The 19,413-nt window shown below is 27.2% G+C and overlaps 1 protein-coding gene across 1 annotated transcript; it reads right to left on the bottom strand.

Moving 5' to 3' along the window:
* Positions 1–9,099: 9,099 nt before the first annotated feature.
* Positions 9,100–10,017, bottom strand: LOC102663793 (cytochrome P450 76T24). The gene has a single exon (XM_006603502.4). The coding sequence runs from the start codon at positions 10,015–10,017 to the stop codon at positions 9,154–9,156; it is 864 nt and encodes a 287-aa protein (XP_006603565.1). The 3' UTR covers positions 9,100–9,153.
* Positions 10,018–19,413: the final 9,396 nt, after the last annotated feature.

Below are 19,413 nucleotides of genomic sequence, written 5' to 3'. Positions count from 1 at the left end.
CCAAAGTAGCTCCACTGCTATATCAGAAGATAGAGCAAATTGACTCAAAGTATATTAACCATCAGAATTGCATTTTTTTAACATGTATATCTAAACACAAATAACTTAATTTTTAATATATACTTATAGCATAAGCTCCAACAGTCTTACGTAATAATTTAGAGTTTATTAAATAAGATCCTAATATTAAATTGTTTATCCAAATGAGTTTTTAATATAACTATTACAGGACTTGCTATTATTTGTAAAAAAAAAAAATCAAATATTTTTGCTTTGTTTCTCTTTTACAAGATGACATTCTCGAGGTACTTAGATTTAAAAAAAAACATTCAAATGCCTATATATGATAATTAGACTTACACTTTTAAAGATGGATAGTCAAACTTTTCTATATCATCAATATTTTTTTCAATACCCCATCCTTAATTTATTATGTAACTGACAGTAACGAGCTACAGAAAAAAAAAATGAGACAATACTCATATATATATATATATATATATATATATATATATATAAAAAATAAAAGAGAAGGCCAATGAAATTCCTATTATGCCCATGATTGAAATCTTGCCACGTGTCATTTTTACTGACTTTTTGGTCTTTTTGCCCCTCCAATTTTTTGCCCTATTTGCTTTTGTTGCCATCGTCACGTGTCGTCCCGTCCAGTGCCATCATGTCATATCAGAGTGGGCATGCACTGTTCAACTCACTGTCCTCTTCCCTAAACCCTTCTTCTCTCTGCTTTCCCTCTCACTTGCCCATAGAAACGTTACTCTCTCTCTCTCTTCCAGTGTTTCCTCGATTCTATAGATGGAGATGGAAGCTCTAAGTCTTGCGGTGACAGATTCCTCGATTCTATAGATGGAGATGGAAGCTCTTAGTCTTGTGGTGGAAGCTTTGAGTCATGTTGTGGGTCTAGCTATGATCTGTCCATGGTCATGGTTGTCCTTTTCCTTTTGGTTTAGGTACTTTGCATTTTTATTTTCTTTTGCGTTTTAATGTACACTTGAGAAGCAAGCATGACCATTTTAATGTACACTTGAGAAGGAAAGGTCTCATACTCTCTTGGCCTTTTTCCCTGCCAAGCTACCTTTTTTTTCTCTTTCTCCGTCTTTCTCTTTCTCTTCCTCAATCTTCTCCTCTTTTTCTTTTATCTCTTATCTTTCAATTTCTTCCTTCATTTTACTGAATAGATTTCTCTTCCATCTAAATCTTTTCCTTCAAACATCCCTGAAGTTCCCAAGGTAACTTTTTGATCCTAAAATCTCATATCTCATATTTTTTCTTCTTCTTTTTCTTACGTTTTTATCTTTTCAGGTTGTAGATCTGGTGGAATTTGTGTAGATTGGGTATGTTTGCTTCAGGTAACATGTTTTTTTGCCTCGCATCGTGGTTTTAATTTTTAAAAAAAGGTTTAGGCTTATACATTTTATGGTGTGTGTTAAGTAACATGGTCAGACTCAGATCCTATCTGTTGCGTAATAAGTGAACCTGAGAATGTTCTTATGGCTTTATTTTATTTTTATAAATAAGTACAAAAATTAATAAATTGCTCATGTTTTTGGGACGGTGATTAATTTATTTTCTTCTTGGTTGCATGTTTGTTTTGCTTTACTCAATTGCTTTCACAGCGTCAAATGAATTCGGAATTGCGGTGCTGAATTGTTGAGTGAGGCATTCTAGTTTATTTTCAAGTTCATGTATTTGAGTTTGAATAACCTAATACCTTTTTGTTGTTGGGATTGGTGGGCATTATTATACAATAAAATGTGGAATATGGTTGATAAATAGCTTGAACTAGAATATCCTTAAATTAATAATATATTTCTGATTTACTATGTATTTTAATTATGTCCCTTTATATTTGTGGGTGAAAACAAATTATACTCAAAATTTCTTGTTTCCTACTTTTTGAACTTGATATGTTGTTAGTTTCCTTTATTATGTGCATATCAAATAAATATAAAACGTATGTCCTCCTAATGATCTATATTCTTGCATCTTATACACATATTATATTATAGGTTTGTTTGTGGTGTCTTTAGTACTCTGATCTTTTTTAGTATTGATGGGCTTCAATTTTTCTAAAAGGTTGATGAGGACATATTTGTTGGTTTAAAAGCTTTCTACCGAATAGCTCCTTCAATTCCTATCATTGCCAATGTCATCATTAGTGAAAATCTTTTTGAGGTGCTGAGTTCATCAACTGATAGTCGCCTTCAGTTCCCCATCTATGACAAGTACCTCACTAGCCTAGAAAGGTATCAACCTTTACCTTAAAATACGTTGTAGCTTTCTCCTTTGTCTGACTTCCAAATTTCTTTCATGGAAGCCACCTTTCCTTCATTTTGGGTATGTTTATGCATCTATTTTTAATTGTTTATTTTTCCTTTATTCATTTTTTTGGTTGATAAATAGCTAGAACTAGAATATCCTTAAATTAATAATATGTTTCTGATTTTCTGTGTATTTTAATTATTTCCTTTTATATTTATGGGTGAAAACAAATTATACTCAAAATTTCTTCTTTCCTACTTTCTGAACTTGATATGTTGTTAGTTTCCTTTGTTATGTGCATATCAAATAAATATAAAATGTATGTCCTCCTAATGATCTATATTCTTGCATCTTATATACATACTATATTATAGGTTTGTTTGTGGGCTTCAATTTTTCTAAAAGGTCGATGAGGACATATTTGTTGGTTTAGAAGCTTTCTGCCGAATAGCTCATTCAATTCCTATCATTGCCATTGTCATCATTAGTTAAAATCTTTTTGAGGTGCTGAGTTCATCAACTGATGGTCGCCTTCAGTTCCCCATCTATGAAAAGTACCTCACTGGCCTAGAAAGGTATCAACCTTTACCTTGAAATACATTGTAGCTTTCTCCTTTGTCTGACTTCCAAATTTCTTTCTTGCAAGCCACCTTTCCTTCATTTTGTGTATGTTTATCCATCTATTTTTAATTGTTTATTTTTCCTTTATTCATTTTTTGGGGCTGGGCATAGGACATATTTGTAGGAGTGGCTGAACGTATATCTCTTTCACTATTGATTTTTAAATGGAATCTAGTTGGATATACATCTACTTAGATTGATTACTCACCTTTCAAGTTTGATTCCAACTTTACATGTGTTAATTGAGTGAGGCATTTGAGTTTGTTTTCAAGTTCCTGCATTTTTATTTTCAAGTTTACCTACTACCGTACTGGAGTGAACATGATCTCCACCAGACAAACGTAATGCTTTAGCTAGGACAAAGCTTCAATGCTAGATGAGGCCATAGAATATTTAAAGCAACTTCAGCTTCAAGTGCAAGCGAGTTTTCTTTCATTTGGCTTGTGACCTTATATTAATAACCTCCTTGGATATGTCTTTTGTTCCCTACTTGACTCATATGTATTCTTTTGTCCTCTACATTTAGTTACTTAAGGATGAAGTTTAGAATGGTTCATACTAATGATGGTTAAACAAAATTTGTCCTTACTTTGTTCAGGGATTGTGTATTTGTTTCAACGATTATTGTTGGATTTGCATTTTAAATCAAATGGTCAAAATCGATTTCATGGAGATCGATAGTTATCAATATTAGTGCATTCTGGTTTTCATATGATTTTTTATTTTTCCTTTATAGGTGTTGCCATTGTAAGAACCTTGCTTCGAAGGTAATTTTGTTCACCTTTAATTTTTGGGGTTTCCCTTTTATTTATATGGTCATATTATGCAAGTTGATGGTTTTCTGGAATATCTTTTTATGTAGTATGAGAAAGTTGCTTCTATCTTGAGTAGTCATAATCCTCTTATTGTTTTGGCTAAAGTAGATGCTAATGAGGAGAAGAACAAAGACCTTGCATCACAATATGATGTTAAGGGATTCCCAACAATTAACATTCTGAGGAATAGGGGAAATAATGTTCAGGAATACAAAGGTCCCCGTGAAGCAGATGGCATTGTTGACTATTTGAAGAAACAAAGTGGTCCTGCTTCAACTGAAATTAAATTTGTTGATGAACCTATTGCTTTTGTTGGTGAAAATAAAGTTGTTACTGTAAGTGACCGATTGTTTTTTTTTTCGCTTTATTTCAAGTCACATTGGTCTGTTTATAATATCTTCTTATGTTTTTAGGTTGGAGTTTTTCTAGAGAGGAGTTTGACAACTTTTCTGCCTTAGCAGAGAAGTTGCGTTCTAAGAAGTTGCGTTCTGATAATGACTTTGGTCACACTCTGAATGCCAAACTCCTTCCAAGAGGAGAGTCATCAGTTTCTGGGCCCATAGTTAGGTTGTTCAAGTCATTCGATGAACTTTTTATTGACTTCCAGGTAGTATTCATTTCTACGGATTTATGTTGCAATCTTATCTTTATGTTTTTATCTTATCTTTTTGTTTTGTTGCAGGTTATTATTTATATTGTTTATCATCATTATTATTATTATATGGTCCCTTACAATTGTGTTGTTTTATCCTAATTCTAATTTTTATCTTCATTATGTTATGTATGTTTATCTGATATAGTCATTTAATGGGATCTTTCTTAAAAGTTTGAGAGACCCTTTTGGTTGAAAAAGAGAACCTTTTTTATTTATTTATTTGAAAGAGAATCTATCTATTTGTTTGCCCTATAAATTTGTAAATCTATCTTATTCTTGGTTGTGTTGTGAGCTTGTGTTAAAGCTATTTAAGGGAAAATGTCTAGGACATCCAAGGTTCTCCCTGACTTAGAATTTGTTCCTCTGCCCTTCCCATCAATTTCAATCACCTCTTGGGAACGCAAGTAGAGTGATACAACACCTTATGCTTCAAAGAAGGAACTTTTGGCTATGAATTTCAATTTCATCTCATTTTGATTTTGAAAGTGCTTAAGGATAATGCGATATACTTATTCAGTTGTATAAATAACTTGATTTTCTACAAGAATGTTCAAGAAGTTGTTGTATTTTTCTGAAATCTTTTTATTTGGAGCTTTGGAGTTTGGCCATTAAAGTTTTGTCTGGGTTTGTTGCAGGTTATTATTATATTGTTTATTATTATTTTTTTTTATATGGTCCCTTGCAATTGTGTTCTTTTATGCTACTCCTAATTTTTATATTATGCATACATTGTGGGCTTGGCTCTTCATTATGTTATGTATGTTTATCTGATATAGTCATTCAATAGGGCCTGTCTTAAAAATTTGAGACACTTTTGGTTGAAAAAGAAAATCTATCTATTTGTTTGCCCCACAAATTTGTACATCTATCTTATTTTTGGTTGTGTTGTGAGCTTGTGGCAGAGCTATTTAAGGGAAAATGTTTGGGACATCCAAGGTTTTGCCTGACTTAGCTGTCCTTATTGAAATGGCGTACAGAGTGTTCAGAACATAGTCATAGTTGGTAATTTCTCACAACAGTTGGTTATGAATATATAAAAAGGTTCATTCACCATTAATTAAAATTCCAGATTTGAGAATGCCAATTACTTTCATTTTGTGCTAGGTTTATTGCATGGTTTTGAACTAAGGTGCACACTTGGCTTCTATGTGCCTTATGTCTTCAAAATCTTCATTGGATTTCTAATAGTTAGATTTTGATTTTGAAAGTGCTTAACGATATTGTGATATACTTATTCAGTTGTATAAATAACTTGATTTTTCTAGAAGAATGTTCAAGACGTTGCTGTATTTTCCTAAATTCTTTTTATTTTGAAGTGTGGAGTTTGGCCATTAAAGTTTTGTCTGGGTTTGTTGCAGGTTATTATTTATATTGTTTATTATTATTATTATTATTATTTTGTGGTCTTGACTCTTCATTATGTTATGTATGTTTATCTGATATAGTCATTCAATGGGGTCTTTCTTAAAAGTTTGAAAGACACTTTTGGTTGAAAAAAAGAACCATTTTTATTTATTTATTTGAAAGAGAATCTATCTATTTGTTTGCCCCAGAAATTTATACATCTATCTTATTCTTGGTTGTGTTGTGAGCTTGTGGCAGAGCTATTTAAGGGACATCCAAGGTTCCACCTGCTCTCCATTCTATCAAATTGTTGCCTCCCAAGTTCAAGATTACCACTGGTAATCCGACTTTTGGTCTAATGGAGAACCATGGAGATGCTAAGCTGATAAGCAGTGATGTGATTGGATCGGGTTGTCCAGAAAATGATGCTTTGATAGGAGAGGTTGTTGAGGAAGCTCGGGACTGTGCTACTGATGTGGGTGTTTACGATGAGGACTTGGTGTACAGCAGAAAATGTATGTCGTTAGCAGACAAGCCATCAATTGTTGATGAAGACTTAGAATTTGTTCCTTTGCCCTTCCCATCAATTTCAATCTCCTCTAGGGAACGCATGTGTAGTGATACGACACCTTATGCTTCAAAGAAGGTACTTTTGGCTACGAACTACAATTTAATCTCATTTTGATTTTGAGAGTGCTTAAGGATAATATGGTATATTTGTTCAGTTGTATAAATAACTTGATTTTCATAGAAGAATGTTCAAGAAGTTGTTGTATTTTTCTAAACTCTTTTTTATTTGGGAGTTTGGAGTTTGGACATTAAAATTTTGTCTGGGTTTGTTGCATGTTAGTATTTACATTGTTTATTATTATTATTTTTTATACGGTCCCTTACAATTGCGTTCTTTTATGCTAATCCTAATTTTTATATTATGCATACATTGTGGTCTTGACTCTTCACTTAAAAGATTTCAACACAGTTAAGGCTGATTTGGTAATTTTCTTATTACTTTTAATTCTAAGTCTGTTCAAACTGAGAATAAGTCAAGAAAATAGCAAGAACAAACCTAAACCATGCCATTCATAATGAGAAGGACACAATATATTACCCAAAAGAGGAATAAGCATATTCTCAAGTTTGTTTGTTTTTTTTCAAGCATTGGAAGCAAGGGAATACCATAATTAATCAAATATCTATGTCCTTCCTTTCTAATTATTATTATTATTATTATCATTATGCAATACAAGATATCTCTCACATAGGCATGATTGTTCACTATGTTGAGTACAGACCATGATAGTGATCTGTTTGACCTTACACGTGTTTGCATTAAGAAAAATTTCAGGAAGGAAACTACAATGGTACAATTCTTAAATTCTTCTCAATGAAGGGAAATGATTTTCTTTTCAACCTTACATATGTTTGCAGCCTTTTAATTTGTTTGTGTTATTAATTGAAATTTAACTTTATATCAATTGAATAACATCTACTTATGTCATCACTGATGCAATTGAGTGTCCATCTAACTGCATCAGCTAATTAGTCTTCACATAGATTTAATACTATTATGGTTTAATTAGAAAATATATGTTGCCTGCTAATTAGTCTTTTTAAATGATTTTTAGCTTTTTATTTTTAAGATACTTATTTAATAATTTCAGGAATGAAACTACAATGGTACAATTCTTAAATTATTCTCGATGAAGGGAAATGATTTTATTTTCAACCTTATCTGTTGTAATAAGAATACGATAACTATTTTACTTTTGCTAGCTTCTGTTATTGAATTAGATTGCCATAATTGCTTTGGTTGCTTTCTTTTACTTTTCATACCTCCCTTTAGTCTATAGATAAAATATGCTCTTTTCACAATTTCTTTTTTTTCCTTTGAAGCTTAGGTATGGCTTGCAAACACATCTTGAAGGAGCTCAACGATCTACAAGAGTATCCTTTTACTTCATGCAGATAAGCTTTGCGATCCTTTTTCCTATTTTTTTCCTGTCTATTTTGTTGGGGTGTATGTAACAAAAACTATTATTTGTGATGATATATTTATATATTTATTGCAATGTGTTATCTAATACATCTAATGTAAAGGAGTAGTATGTGAAAATGTCCAAAATGGACATTTTTTTTTATCTTAAATCTATATTCCATTTTTTAGATTTAGACATGAGTTTTGTATTAGATTATGTTGTAACAATTAATTATTTCGAAATATGCTCTTTTATAATAATTTTTATTTGATTTTCATTCATTTTTTAGAATTTTTATTCTTTCAAACTTAGATATGGCTTCCAAACACATCTTGAAAAAACTCAAGGATTTGCAGACGGCTCCTCCTACATCATGGAGATGAGCTTCTCTATCCTTTTCTCTGTTTTTTTTTCTTTTTGGTTGGGGTGTATGTAAAATAAAAAATCGAAGGAGTTTTAGTTTTTATCTTTAAATAAATTTCTCGAGGATCTACAGAAAAATCCTCCTACGTCATGCAAATAAGCTCCGATTTCTTCTTTTTGTTGATGTGTTTTGTGTCTATGTAATTTTGTGTTTGTTTTAATTATCAATTTTCCTTTGTATTTTTTGATGTTGTGCTTCCAATATTATTCTTTTGTTCATCGTACATATATGCTTATATTCTGATATAAGAAATGTCAAATTGGCAATTGTGTAGAGTGATGGTAAGATATGTTAAGCACTTTGTTGAAAGACAATGTCATTGATGATGGATTGATGTGGATGTCGCGGGTCATTAAGAAAAATTTCAAACCTATAAGGCATCCAAATGCAACAAATGTAGATGATCATGAAGAAGGTAATAACTTTATCAGTATTGATCAAGTTGAGACAGATCAAACAGGTGATTGTGATGGACAGAGAAGAAAAGATGTAGATTTGACTGCTATGAGAGAGAGAAAAGAATAAAAAAACTCTCTGGTATTTTTTTATTATAAAGATTTGGGACTTGAAAAAAAATCTAAACACAAAAAACATGTAGATTTGATTGCTTTGAGAGAGAGAAGAAAGTAACAAACACTTTCTATGCCCAACGACAAAAGACTGGACTAGGAAAGTTACACACTTGCTGATAGACAATTGCATTCTATTTTCTATTTGTTTCTAAGATTACAATTTATTATTAATCAAATTCAATTTGCATTTCATTAATTCTTCTTTCACATCTCATAAATACATATCCAATATTTTGTATTTTTAAGCACAATATTATTATAAATATTTGATTTTGTTTTTGTAGCATACATCCATTGCTATATTTCCTTTTATTCCTACAATGCAATAGAAAATTACAATACTTACGGGATAAAAAACCAAACGATCCATACGTATGCACGGGTTACAGACTAGTATATATATATATATATATATATATATATATACATATCCTTGCAAATTCAGGAGCATTGCTCTAATATATAACTAATCGTGCTTGATTGAAATGGCTTCAACTAGAAGGGATTGGACCCTCTTTATGCTTATTCCATATTGCTCCTCCATGTTCATGTTTTCTGGCACTAACCCGTCAGCTAGCTTCCATTCAAAGTTATGCACAAGGGATGCCACCATTAAATGCATTGACCTATGAGCTAATGGCAATCCAGGACATATCCTTTTGCCTGTCCCAAAAGGAATGAGTTCAAAGTCATGACCTTTAAAATCAATCTCACACTCCAAAAATCTTTCAGGCATAAACATTTCTGGATTCTCCCAAATGGTTGGATCTCTTCCTATGGCCCACACATTGACCAAGATTTTTTGCATCTTTCTTTCACAAAATCCAATAACCTCACCTTTCTTGCATCTTTCTTTCACAAAATCCAATAAATCATGAACCTTTTGTTGGCGAAGGATTTGAGTGGAGTCAAGAAGTTGTGGAGAGAATACTTTTGTAGCACAAACTCTTCTAAGGTTCCTCCATTTGGGTGATGGGGGCAACCACACAATAGAAAATCTATGATGGTCAAGTGCTTGCACTGAATGTGGGATTGTTCTACTAGAAAAGACATGGCCATTTTTATGCAATACTTGTTTAGCTACTTGAGGGGAGGAAATGACTATGGTGGTAATGCTATCAAGTTTCAAAGTCATAAGAGGTCCATAAATCTTGGACAATTTGGTGGGTGATTTGTGTGGATTTATGCCAAGTTCTAAGATGTTTCCTATGATAGGAAATGGACGTGGCCCTGGTGGAAGCCTTACAGATTCAAATCTACGAATGAATATGCGAATAATGCTTGCACTCACTATGCTAATCAGTAGCAGAAGTGTTGTGAGGTAGTCCATAGCTTACGGCTTCAACCCTTATGGCGAGGATATAATCTATATAGGCTTATGAATAAATACTCATTTTGGTCCTTAAGCACAAAGATGAAAAATTCAACTTTTAATGCTTGAATGTATAAAAAATGTTACAGATTAATCCTGCAAATAATTTAATGATAAAATAATTTTTAAATTTTATAATTTAATGTCAAATTAATAATTGAACATTGATAACAAAATAATTTTAAAATTTTACAATAGAATCAATTTGACACACTTTCTGGGATATTGCCGCATACAGGTGGTTGGGTTTTGCTATGGTTCAGCACAATGAAGTTCAGCAGCATTATTTGCAACATGCATGGTCTTTTGTTTCGGGGTAAGAAATTTCGTAGGTTTCCTTATTTGTTTTGGCACGCTCTATGAAGCACAATTACATCTTTCTTGTTCAAAGTGTCTTTATGTCCGACATATTTCTAATACCAGCATATTCAATACTGTTCGATATTTATCTGACATTTTATTGATTTTTTTTGACGTAAACACTCAAACTATCACCTTTACATAATTAATACACTTTAAAATATAAAATATTAATTTTAAAAATAAAATATATAATCAATTTACATATTTTGTTCTATATTATTCATGTTTTATTTAATTAAAATCTTTTTGTTTGTGAGTGTATGTACAGTATTTCCGTGTCTTATATTTTAAATATTAACCATATTGAAATATTTGTGTGGTGTTCGATATCGGTATCATAGTCGGTGCTTCACAGGGCATGCTATTTGCGAGTGTCTATGGACGATGGTTGCTGTCGGATGTGTATGGTATGCTGTCGCACATCCGACGTATTTCTTGGTTTTGGTTATACAATTTGACACACTTTTTGGAGGTTAAATTTAAATTTTTCACGTGCACCAATTTATTTCCATATAAAAGTTATCTATATGGGACCTAAAAATAATGAAGCATTTATTCTTTAAACAATTGATATAAAAATTTGTTAAATTGAAATCGAGATTAATGATAAAATATTAAAGAATAAGGTTAATTCTGGGATTAATTTAAAAACTTTTTAAATTTACAGTTTGGAGAAAACATAACTGTATTAGTTAAACTAAAAATAATAATAAATCATTATAAAGAAGTATGCAAACTATAAATTACTAAATATAGCAATTAATGTTTGAGTTACTTAAGTGGAAGTTCTCTAACAATCCGTCTTTTTCATATATTGTTCACTTGCGTGGTTGTTTTGCATTTCTTTTTGTTTTCCACTGAATTAAAAAATATATTAATAGAAGATCATCGTTTATCTGCTTGTCGCTGTTATAAACATGTGATTGTGTTCTAATGAAGACTTTCCAGAAAGGGAAAAAAAAAACGTGTGCAAGTATATGATAGGGAAAGATATATAAAGAGAAAAATAAGTATAGAAATTATTATTTAGTGTATGATTAATAATATTAATTATAAAAATGAGAGTAACGTACGTTATTTATACAATAAACTTTTATAATAATTTCCATATTTTTTTTCTTTTTTTCATCATATATTTTATTTCTTCACAATTGTTTTTAGCAATGACCCTCTAATAGAAATTTGAGAATTTTTAGTGGAAAATAAATAACCATAATTTTTTGTATTTCAAGAGAGAGAAAGATCATTGGAAACTTTAAATGTGGGAGAAGAAATTTATGACAATTAATTAAGAATGTGTTTGGATGACTGAATTTAAAATTTTAAATTCTAAGAATTTCAAATATTTCAATTGAAATTTTTTTATTTTTAAAATTTTGTGTTTTATAAAAAAAATAAAAATTGTGAGGCCAAAAGACAATAAATGCAAGGAGAAGAGGATCACCTGTGAGGGAAGAATTCCAAGTTCAAAAATGGAATTTCTGGAACTTAAATTGAAAAGTGGATTAAGATTATAAAGAAAATACATAAATGTGTTAGAAAGTTCTTCTATCAAGAAGAGAATTTTAATTTCTAAAATTTTAGAAGAAAATTAAAATTCAACATTTTTAGTTATATAAATTCGGTTTTAAAATTTTAAAAATTTAAATTTTCATAAAAAACATCCAAATAATGAATTTTAGACTAAAGAAATTTCTCTAATAGATTATTTTCCTTAGTTAAAATTCTCTTGTATGTTTTATTAATTTTGTGAAAATAAATAATTTAAAAGGGGTAAAATAGGATATATATCAACAAAATCCCTTAAAATTAGAAAACTTAATAACTTCCTTGGGATATGTACCAATTTGTTACTAATTCTGAATTGAAAGTTCGAACATATGTTACCACTTCTATTTCTTAAAATTTGTTTATATTAAAATTGAAAATATTTCACGACTTCAATTACTTTCTTAATACGACTTTAACATCGTAAAATTATTTTAGTACAACTTTAAACTTGTGAAGGAAATAATTTCTTATTAAAATCTTAAAATAATTTGTGACTTTAATTTTTTTTAACATATATATTTAATTTTAATATTGTAAATATTTTATTATTTAATGAATTAATGTATGTTTATTTTTTTATTTAATATTTTTTAATATGGTTTTGTTTAATATTTTTATGTTTTTTGAATATTGTTTTATTTAAAATATTTTCTATATTTTTTACTATTTTTAAGGTTTATTATTTGTTTTGCAAATTAAAAAAATAATGAAAAAGTTAAATTTAAATAAAAATATTAAAATATACTATATATTCGTTTAACAAAAATATTAAAAAATTACTAACATAAACAAAAATATTAACTTATAATTTGTAAAACAAAATTAATTGATTTTTACAATTATCATTAAGTAAATTAATAATTTCGTAAAGTAGTATTAATTAATTTTTAAAAAAATATATTTTGATATTAACAAGAAAAAATAATTTAGTAATAAAAATAGTTGTTAAAATAAAAATAACATAAAATGAATAATTCAAATTAAACAGAAACATAAAATTAAAAAGTAAAAATAATATTAGTTTGTATGGATAGTTATTATGATTATGTCCTTCAATTTTATATAATAAACATTACTTATGTCTATTTAAAATTGGTTTATCCATCTCATTATATACACGACTAATGGTTAGTCATGGCTTCAAAGAATCAAACATGAAATATGAAAGACAAATAATAATCTTTAACAATAGTAAAAAAAAAAATATGTAGTACATTTTAATATTTTCATTTAAATGTAACTCTTTAACATTATTTTTTAATTTACAAACAAATAATAATCCTTAACAATAGTAAAAAATATATAAAATATTAAATATAAAAATATATACTAAATAAAACAATAAACATAAAATAATAAACAATATTAAATAAAACAATTTTAAAAATATAGAAGATATTAAATATTAAAAATATTAAATAAAAAATATAAAAATATTAAATTAAACCATATAAAAAAATATAGAAAAATTAAATAAAACTAAAAACAATAAAACATACCTTAATTCATTAAAAAATTAAAATAAAAAAAATTATTTGCAATTTTAAAGTAAACATATGTACGTGCAAAAAGCATTGAAAAAAAAACTTATTTCCTTCTTAAAAAATATAAAAATAAAAAAAGCACACAACTTTAAAATCTTACTTAAAAAGAAATTGTAGTCAATTTTTTTTTACGACTTCTATGTAAAAAAATCTTAATAGATTATACGACTTTCAATTAACATTTGTTACCTTTTATCTCTTTCAGAGTATTAATTTAAAATTTGCATCCAGAAAGGAAAATTTCAAAAAAAAATCCTTATGCATGACAAAGACAATTCACAATTAATCATATGATCTAATTCTGATATGTAGGAACAGAATATTATTCTTATTTTTTTTATATTAATTATATTTTTTGTGTTAGGAAAGAATATAATAATATTCAACTAAACTATTTACTCTAATTTAATTATCAAATAAATTATTTTTTTGGTATAGATTGGAACACTCATTTATGTGTGGCAGGTTTTTACCTTAAAAAATCAATAGAAGAATAATGTAATATTTTCTTCCATAATTTGCAGCTCAAGGTTAACTCATTATATCTAATCATGACTTAATAAACTATTTTCTTCTTTCATTCAATTGTTCTGGTCAAGGTTTTAATTCTATCATAGATTTCAAACTTATTACCTAGAGTTGGATTCCTTCTTGATTAATCATTAATTCTATAAGTATTTAATCATATTCAATATTCATTCAATTAGTGTCCTAAGACATTAGGTGCTCAAAATTAAAATATAACAAATAACATGTGAGAGGAAACTATTATATTTTTTCTTAAAAATTTTTTATTGACATATCAAGGTAATATTAACTATTATAAATTATAAATTGAGTTAGTTTAATGATGACATCTACACATACATCATCTATATGTGCAATTTAAGAAATGAGATTTATTAATCTTTATCCAATAAAAATTATTACATATATATTGATCTATCCGGATTATTGATGTCATATTCACAATAATTCTATGATCAATAAAAATTTAGATTAAAATTATAAAGGACTTATTTTTCATTATCATAATTTCTATCATGATAACAAGTTTCTAATTTTAATGAAGGACTTATCAAATTAATAATTTTATAAAATAATAAATATGATAATAAAATAAAGAACAATTATTTACTTAAATTGATAACACGATAGATTAGATCTTGGACATACATATTCATCTGCAACAAAATGTGACAAAGAATTTGTGCATTGAGGGGCGGACAGGGGAGGGGCAGTAGGCGAAGAACCTACCTAGAGGTGAAGAGGATGGTGCAGGTGGAGTTGTGGAAGGAGGGGGAGGTGAGGAAGTCAGTTGTTGTCGTCATCATCGACTGTGTAGTTCATGGATTTGGATATCAAAGGTATAGTTTATGGGTTTGGACGTTTGACGTGGCTGACTTCATACATATATCGCTAATGTGTTTAATTAACAGTCACGTTTTGGACAGAGACTATTAACATGAATTTCACAAAACTTTTGAAGTTTCAAAGATCCAATAAAGAACAAAAAATTTACCGAGTTCAGTTACAAAATTTAAATATATTTCAAGAATTTCTAACATATTTAATCCTAAAATAAATAACCATCAAAGTAATTAGTTTATCAATGTATATTTAAACATCAGTATAGCCTCTAGATATTGACGCTGGTTATGTCCAATATTTTTTTTGGTGTATAATAATTGCATGGAGGCAACCCTGATAAATTGGCCAAAGCTAGAAGAATAAGGTTAATTGTGGGACTCACAAAATAATTAAACATTTATTCTTTAAACAATTGATATAAAAATATGTTAAATTGAAATTGATATTAATGATAAAATATAAAAGAATAAGGTTAGTTGTGGGATTAATTTAAAAAATTAAATTAAACTAAATTTACAGTTCGGGGAAAACATAACTATATTAGTTAAAATAAAAAAAATAAATCATTATAAAGAAATATGCAAATTATAAAATACTAAATATAACAATAAATGTTTGAGTTACTTAAATGGAAGTCCTCTCTAACAATCCGTCTTTTCATATATTGTTGACTTGCGTGGTTGTTTTGCATTTTTTTTTTTCCACTGAATTGAAAAATATATTAATAGAACACTTATTTCTCTGCTAGTCGTTTATTCAATTTGTTCACGTTTTTTTCTCTTTTCTTAATGTCTTCATCAGAACGCGATTATATATAAAGAATTGTGAAGAATATATTTACAACAAGTTGAATAAACGACTAGCAGAATTGTGAAAAAAAACTTGTACAGACTTTTTTTTTTTCTGGAAAGTCTTCATCAGAACACAATCATATATTTATAACAGGTTGGATAAACGACTGGCAGAGAAATAATTCTTCTATTAATATAATTTTTAATTCAGTGGAAAATAAAAAAAAATACAAAACAACCACGCAATTGAACAATATATGAAAAAGACGGATTGTTAGAGAGGACTTCCATTTAAGTAACTCAAACATTTATTGTTATATTTAGTATTTTATAATTTGCATACCTCTTTATAATGATTTATTATTATTTTTATTTTAACTAATATAGTTATGTTTTCCCCCGAACTGTAAATTTAATTTAATTTTTTAAATTAATCCCACAATTAACCTTATTCTTTTATATTTTATCATTAATCATGATTTCAATTTAACATATTTTTATATCAATTGTTTAAAGAATAAAGGTTTAATCATTTTGTAGGTGTCATACTCTTACCAAATTTTTTATTTCAATTGAGTTTTTCCTTCTAATTAACATTATAAAAAATTAACTATTAACACTTAATTAGATATGCAAACAGTGGATTAATGCTTATAGAGTGATCTAAGCATAACTAAACCAATTATAAGAGATTTTTTTAGAGTTTCAACCTCTACAAGTCAATTTAACCCAAACATTATTTCACAAACATCTCAATTGTTTGACTCTATAGAAAGTTGAAACTCTAAAGAGTCATGTAATATGATAAAATCACTAGGGACTAAAAAAAATATTTTTAGGGACTAAAAAAAGTATAAAAACTAAAGCAAAATGCATTAAACTAACAGTTAATTATAGCTAGCAATAGATGACCAATATTTAAAAATTAGAATTTGATAATTATTTGCCAACAATTGATTACTCATGGTTGATAAAGTAGTCTTAGTTTTAAAATCGAAGGCAAACACACATTTTGATAATTGTATAGATAAATGATTTAAGGATTGATTAGGGTCCAACATAGTTAGGCTTAAGGTGGCTTACAAGTAAGATTAATCTAGAAGTCCAAGTGAGAAATTGAGCCTAACATGGGATGCATTTAGAAGTAGTTTTTCAAGCCAAATTGTCATAATATCATGTTCTCCGGAAAAAAGTAAATAGTAGATAGTTATCATATGAAAATGACTAATGTCAATTATACTATATCAATAGTAAAAAAATGATGTAATCAAAGTTTCCAATTAAATTTATTTTTTAAAAAGTTGTTTATCTTTGTTTTTCAATCAAATTTAGCTCAATGCTTAAATATATTTTTGTGAATATCACTTTTTGTTCCAAATATTATTTTTAATCATCATAAATATATGTCATTTTTTTGTTCTTAGTCCCTTAAAAAGGTACTTTTTATTTGTTTTCAAAATTATGTAATTTTTTATTTTATTTTAGTCATTAGTGATATCATCATAATGACTAATATTTTGGATGACATCATTATTTGTTGATGGCATATTTTTATGATGTCATCATTTGTTGACATGACACAATGATGACATCATTATGATGTTATCACCATTAGTCTTGTTAACACTTAACAAAATCCATTAATAATGAGGACTAAAATCAAAAAAGAATTTTATAAGGACTAAATTTAAAAATAAAAAAAAATACTAAAATGTATATAAAAAAATCTTATTTTATAGGAGCCATATTGTTATTTAAGTTGAAGGATTATTTGAATTTACACCTTCCAATAAAATGAAAATATGTTTTTGTTAACAATTTTGATAATTAAGATAATGTAATGATTATGTCCTGAATTTTATATATAAAATTCAACAAATTTATTGTAATTTGTGATTGGATAACGAATTAATAATATAAAATTATTAAGACATAGTCTTCTTTTTCAAAAAGAAAAAAAAAGAAGAGGAAGAAAAACCAAAAAGTTTGGATGTGAACTTAACATACTGGGTGGGCATGAGAATAAAAGTTCCCTACTTGTGAACATAGAATCCCAATTAATTAAAAAAAGGAGCTAAAAACACATTCTTTAAACATTATTTTTATTTGTTGAATTTCTTGTAAATTATAAAATTTAGTGGCTTCATATTTTATTTAAAAATTCTATCATGATTTTATAATTTTTAATAAACAAGTGAGTATATTAAAACTAGTGTGTCAGATAATATATGTTAACAATTAACACTTTTTACAACAATTAACACTTTTCACCCGAGTAATAATTCAAGCATGTAGTTGTAACTTGTAAGGGTAGGGACGAAGCAAGAAATTGAACTTGAGGGGCATCAAGAAAAAAAATGATTTAGTAAATAAATTTTAAATTTTTAAATACATAAAATATAAAAAAACCTTAATATTATACATATATCTAATATTTTTATAGATAAAAATAAATATAACTATATCATTACACAAATAATACTATCTTTGATTTTTATATAAGAAATGATGATACATTTTTCTTGTTCTAATTATAGAAACAGATTCTTTTTCAAATATTTTTTTTAATTTTTACAATAAAAAGGTGTTAATTATATATATATATATATATATATATATATATATATATATATATATATATATATATATATTACCATTAACTTATTATGAAGTTTATTAATGAAATAATCAAGCATTTCACTAATAGATTCATTAATTGATTTATTAACAATTTAAGTCACCCTCATTAATAAAAAAATATTCCTTAAATTAAAACTAATGATATTAAATACAATCACTACTTAAATCTTTAATTCTATGGAAATATTAATTAAAATTAAATAACTTAATTATTTTTATTAATTTTGATAAATTAGTTATTTGTTTCATATATAATCAAATAGAGATAATATATCAGAACAAAAATAAATTAGACAGATAAAATAATTTTGAATAATTATATCTCAACATCATAAATAGTCCACTAAAACTTATCATTTCTCTTTAGTTCTTTGTTCTATGATCAAGTTACTTATATACTTATATTTTTTTTTTCATCTTCTCTTTTCTCTTGTTAATGTCAACTAACATAATAAATTCATGTATCATTTTTTAATATATTTTTTTATAAATAAAGGACCACAATATTTTTATAATAATATTAATACATTTTAGAAAACTTTGGGGACCATCATCTCAATTCCCCCTCTCTTTTCTTAACAGGGCTGTTTGAAAATTGGATTTAATCAGATTGATTTTGAATAAAAAAATCATTCAATCTAATCATTTTAGTCTTTTTAACATCATCTAACTGATTTTATTTAAAACATTAATATGATACAATCAAATTTAAAGCGATTGATACGATTTTTAATTTTAATTATACTTTTATTTCAAAAAATTTATTAAATAACAATAAGATATAATATAATAAATAATTTAAAATATTAAATATTTTATTTATATATCATTATATAATTATAAATTATATAATAATTTTATAAATATATAGAAAATAAAAATATAAACATGAGTGATATTGTCAAATTATGAATACAAATATGTATCATATGTAAAGTTTGATATAAATAAGGTCGGATCGGTTTCGACAATTGATTCCAAAATCTGATTTAATAACAAATTTCAATTTTTTTTATCTATTTGGTTTTAGTTGTATTCATTTTTTGATATATATATATATATATATATATATATATATATATATATATATATAT

This window comes from Glycine max, chromosome 18, assembly GCF_000004515.6.
Source record: "Glycine max cultivar Williams 82 chromosome 18, Glycine_max_v4.0, whole genome shotgun sequence".
NCBI classification, from domain to species: domain Eukaryota; kingdom Viridiplantae; phylum Streptophyta; class Magnoliopsida; order Fabales; family Fabaceae; genus Glycine; species Glycine max.
Note: the sequence above shows the minus strand (reverse complement) of the source record. Positions and strands in the feature narration are given on the sequence as shown.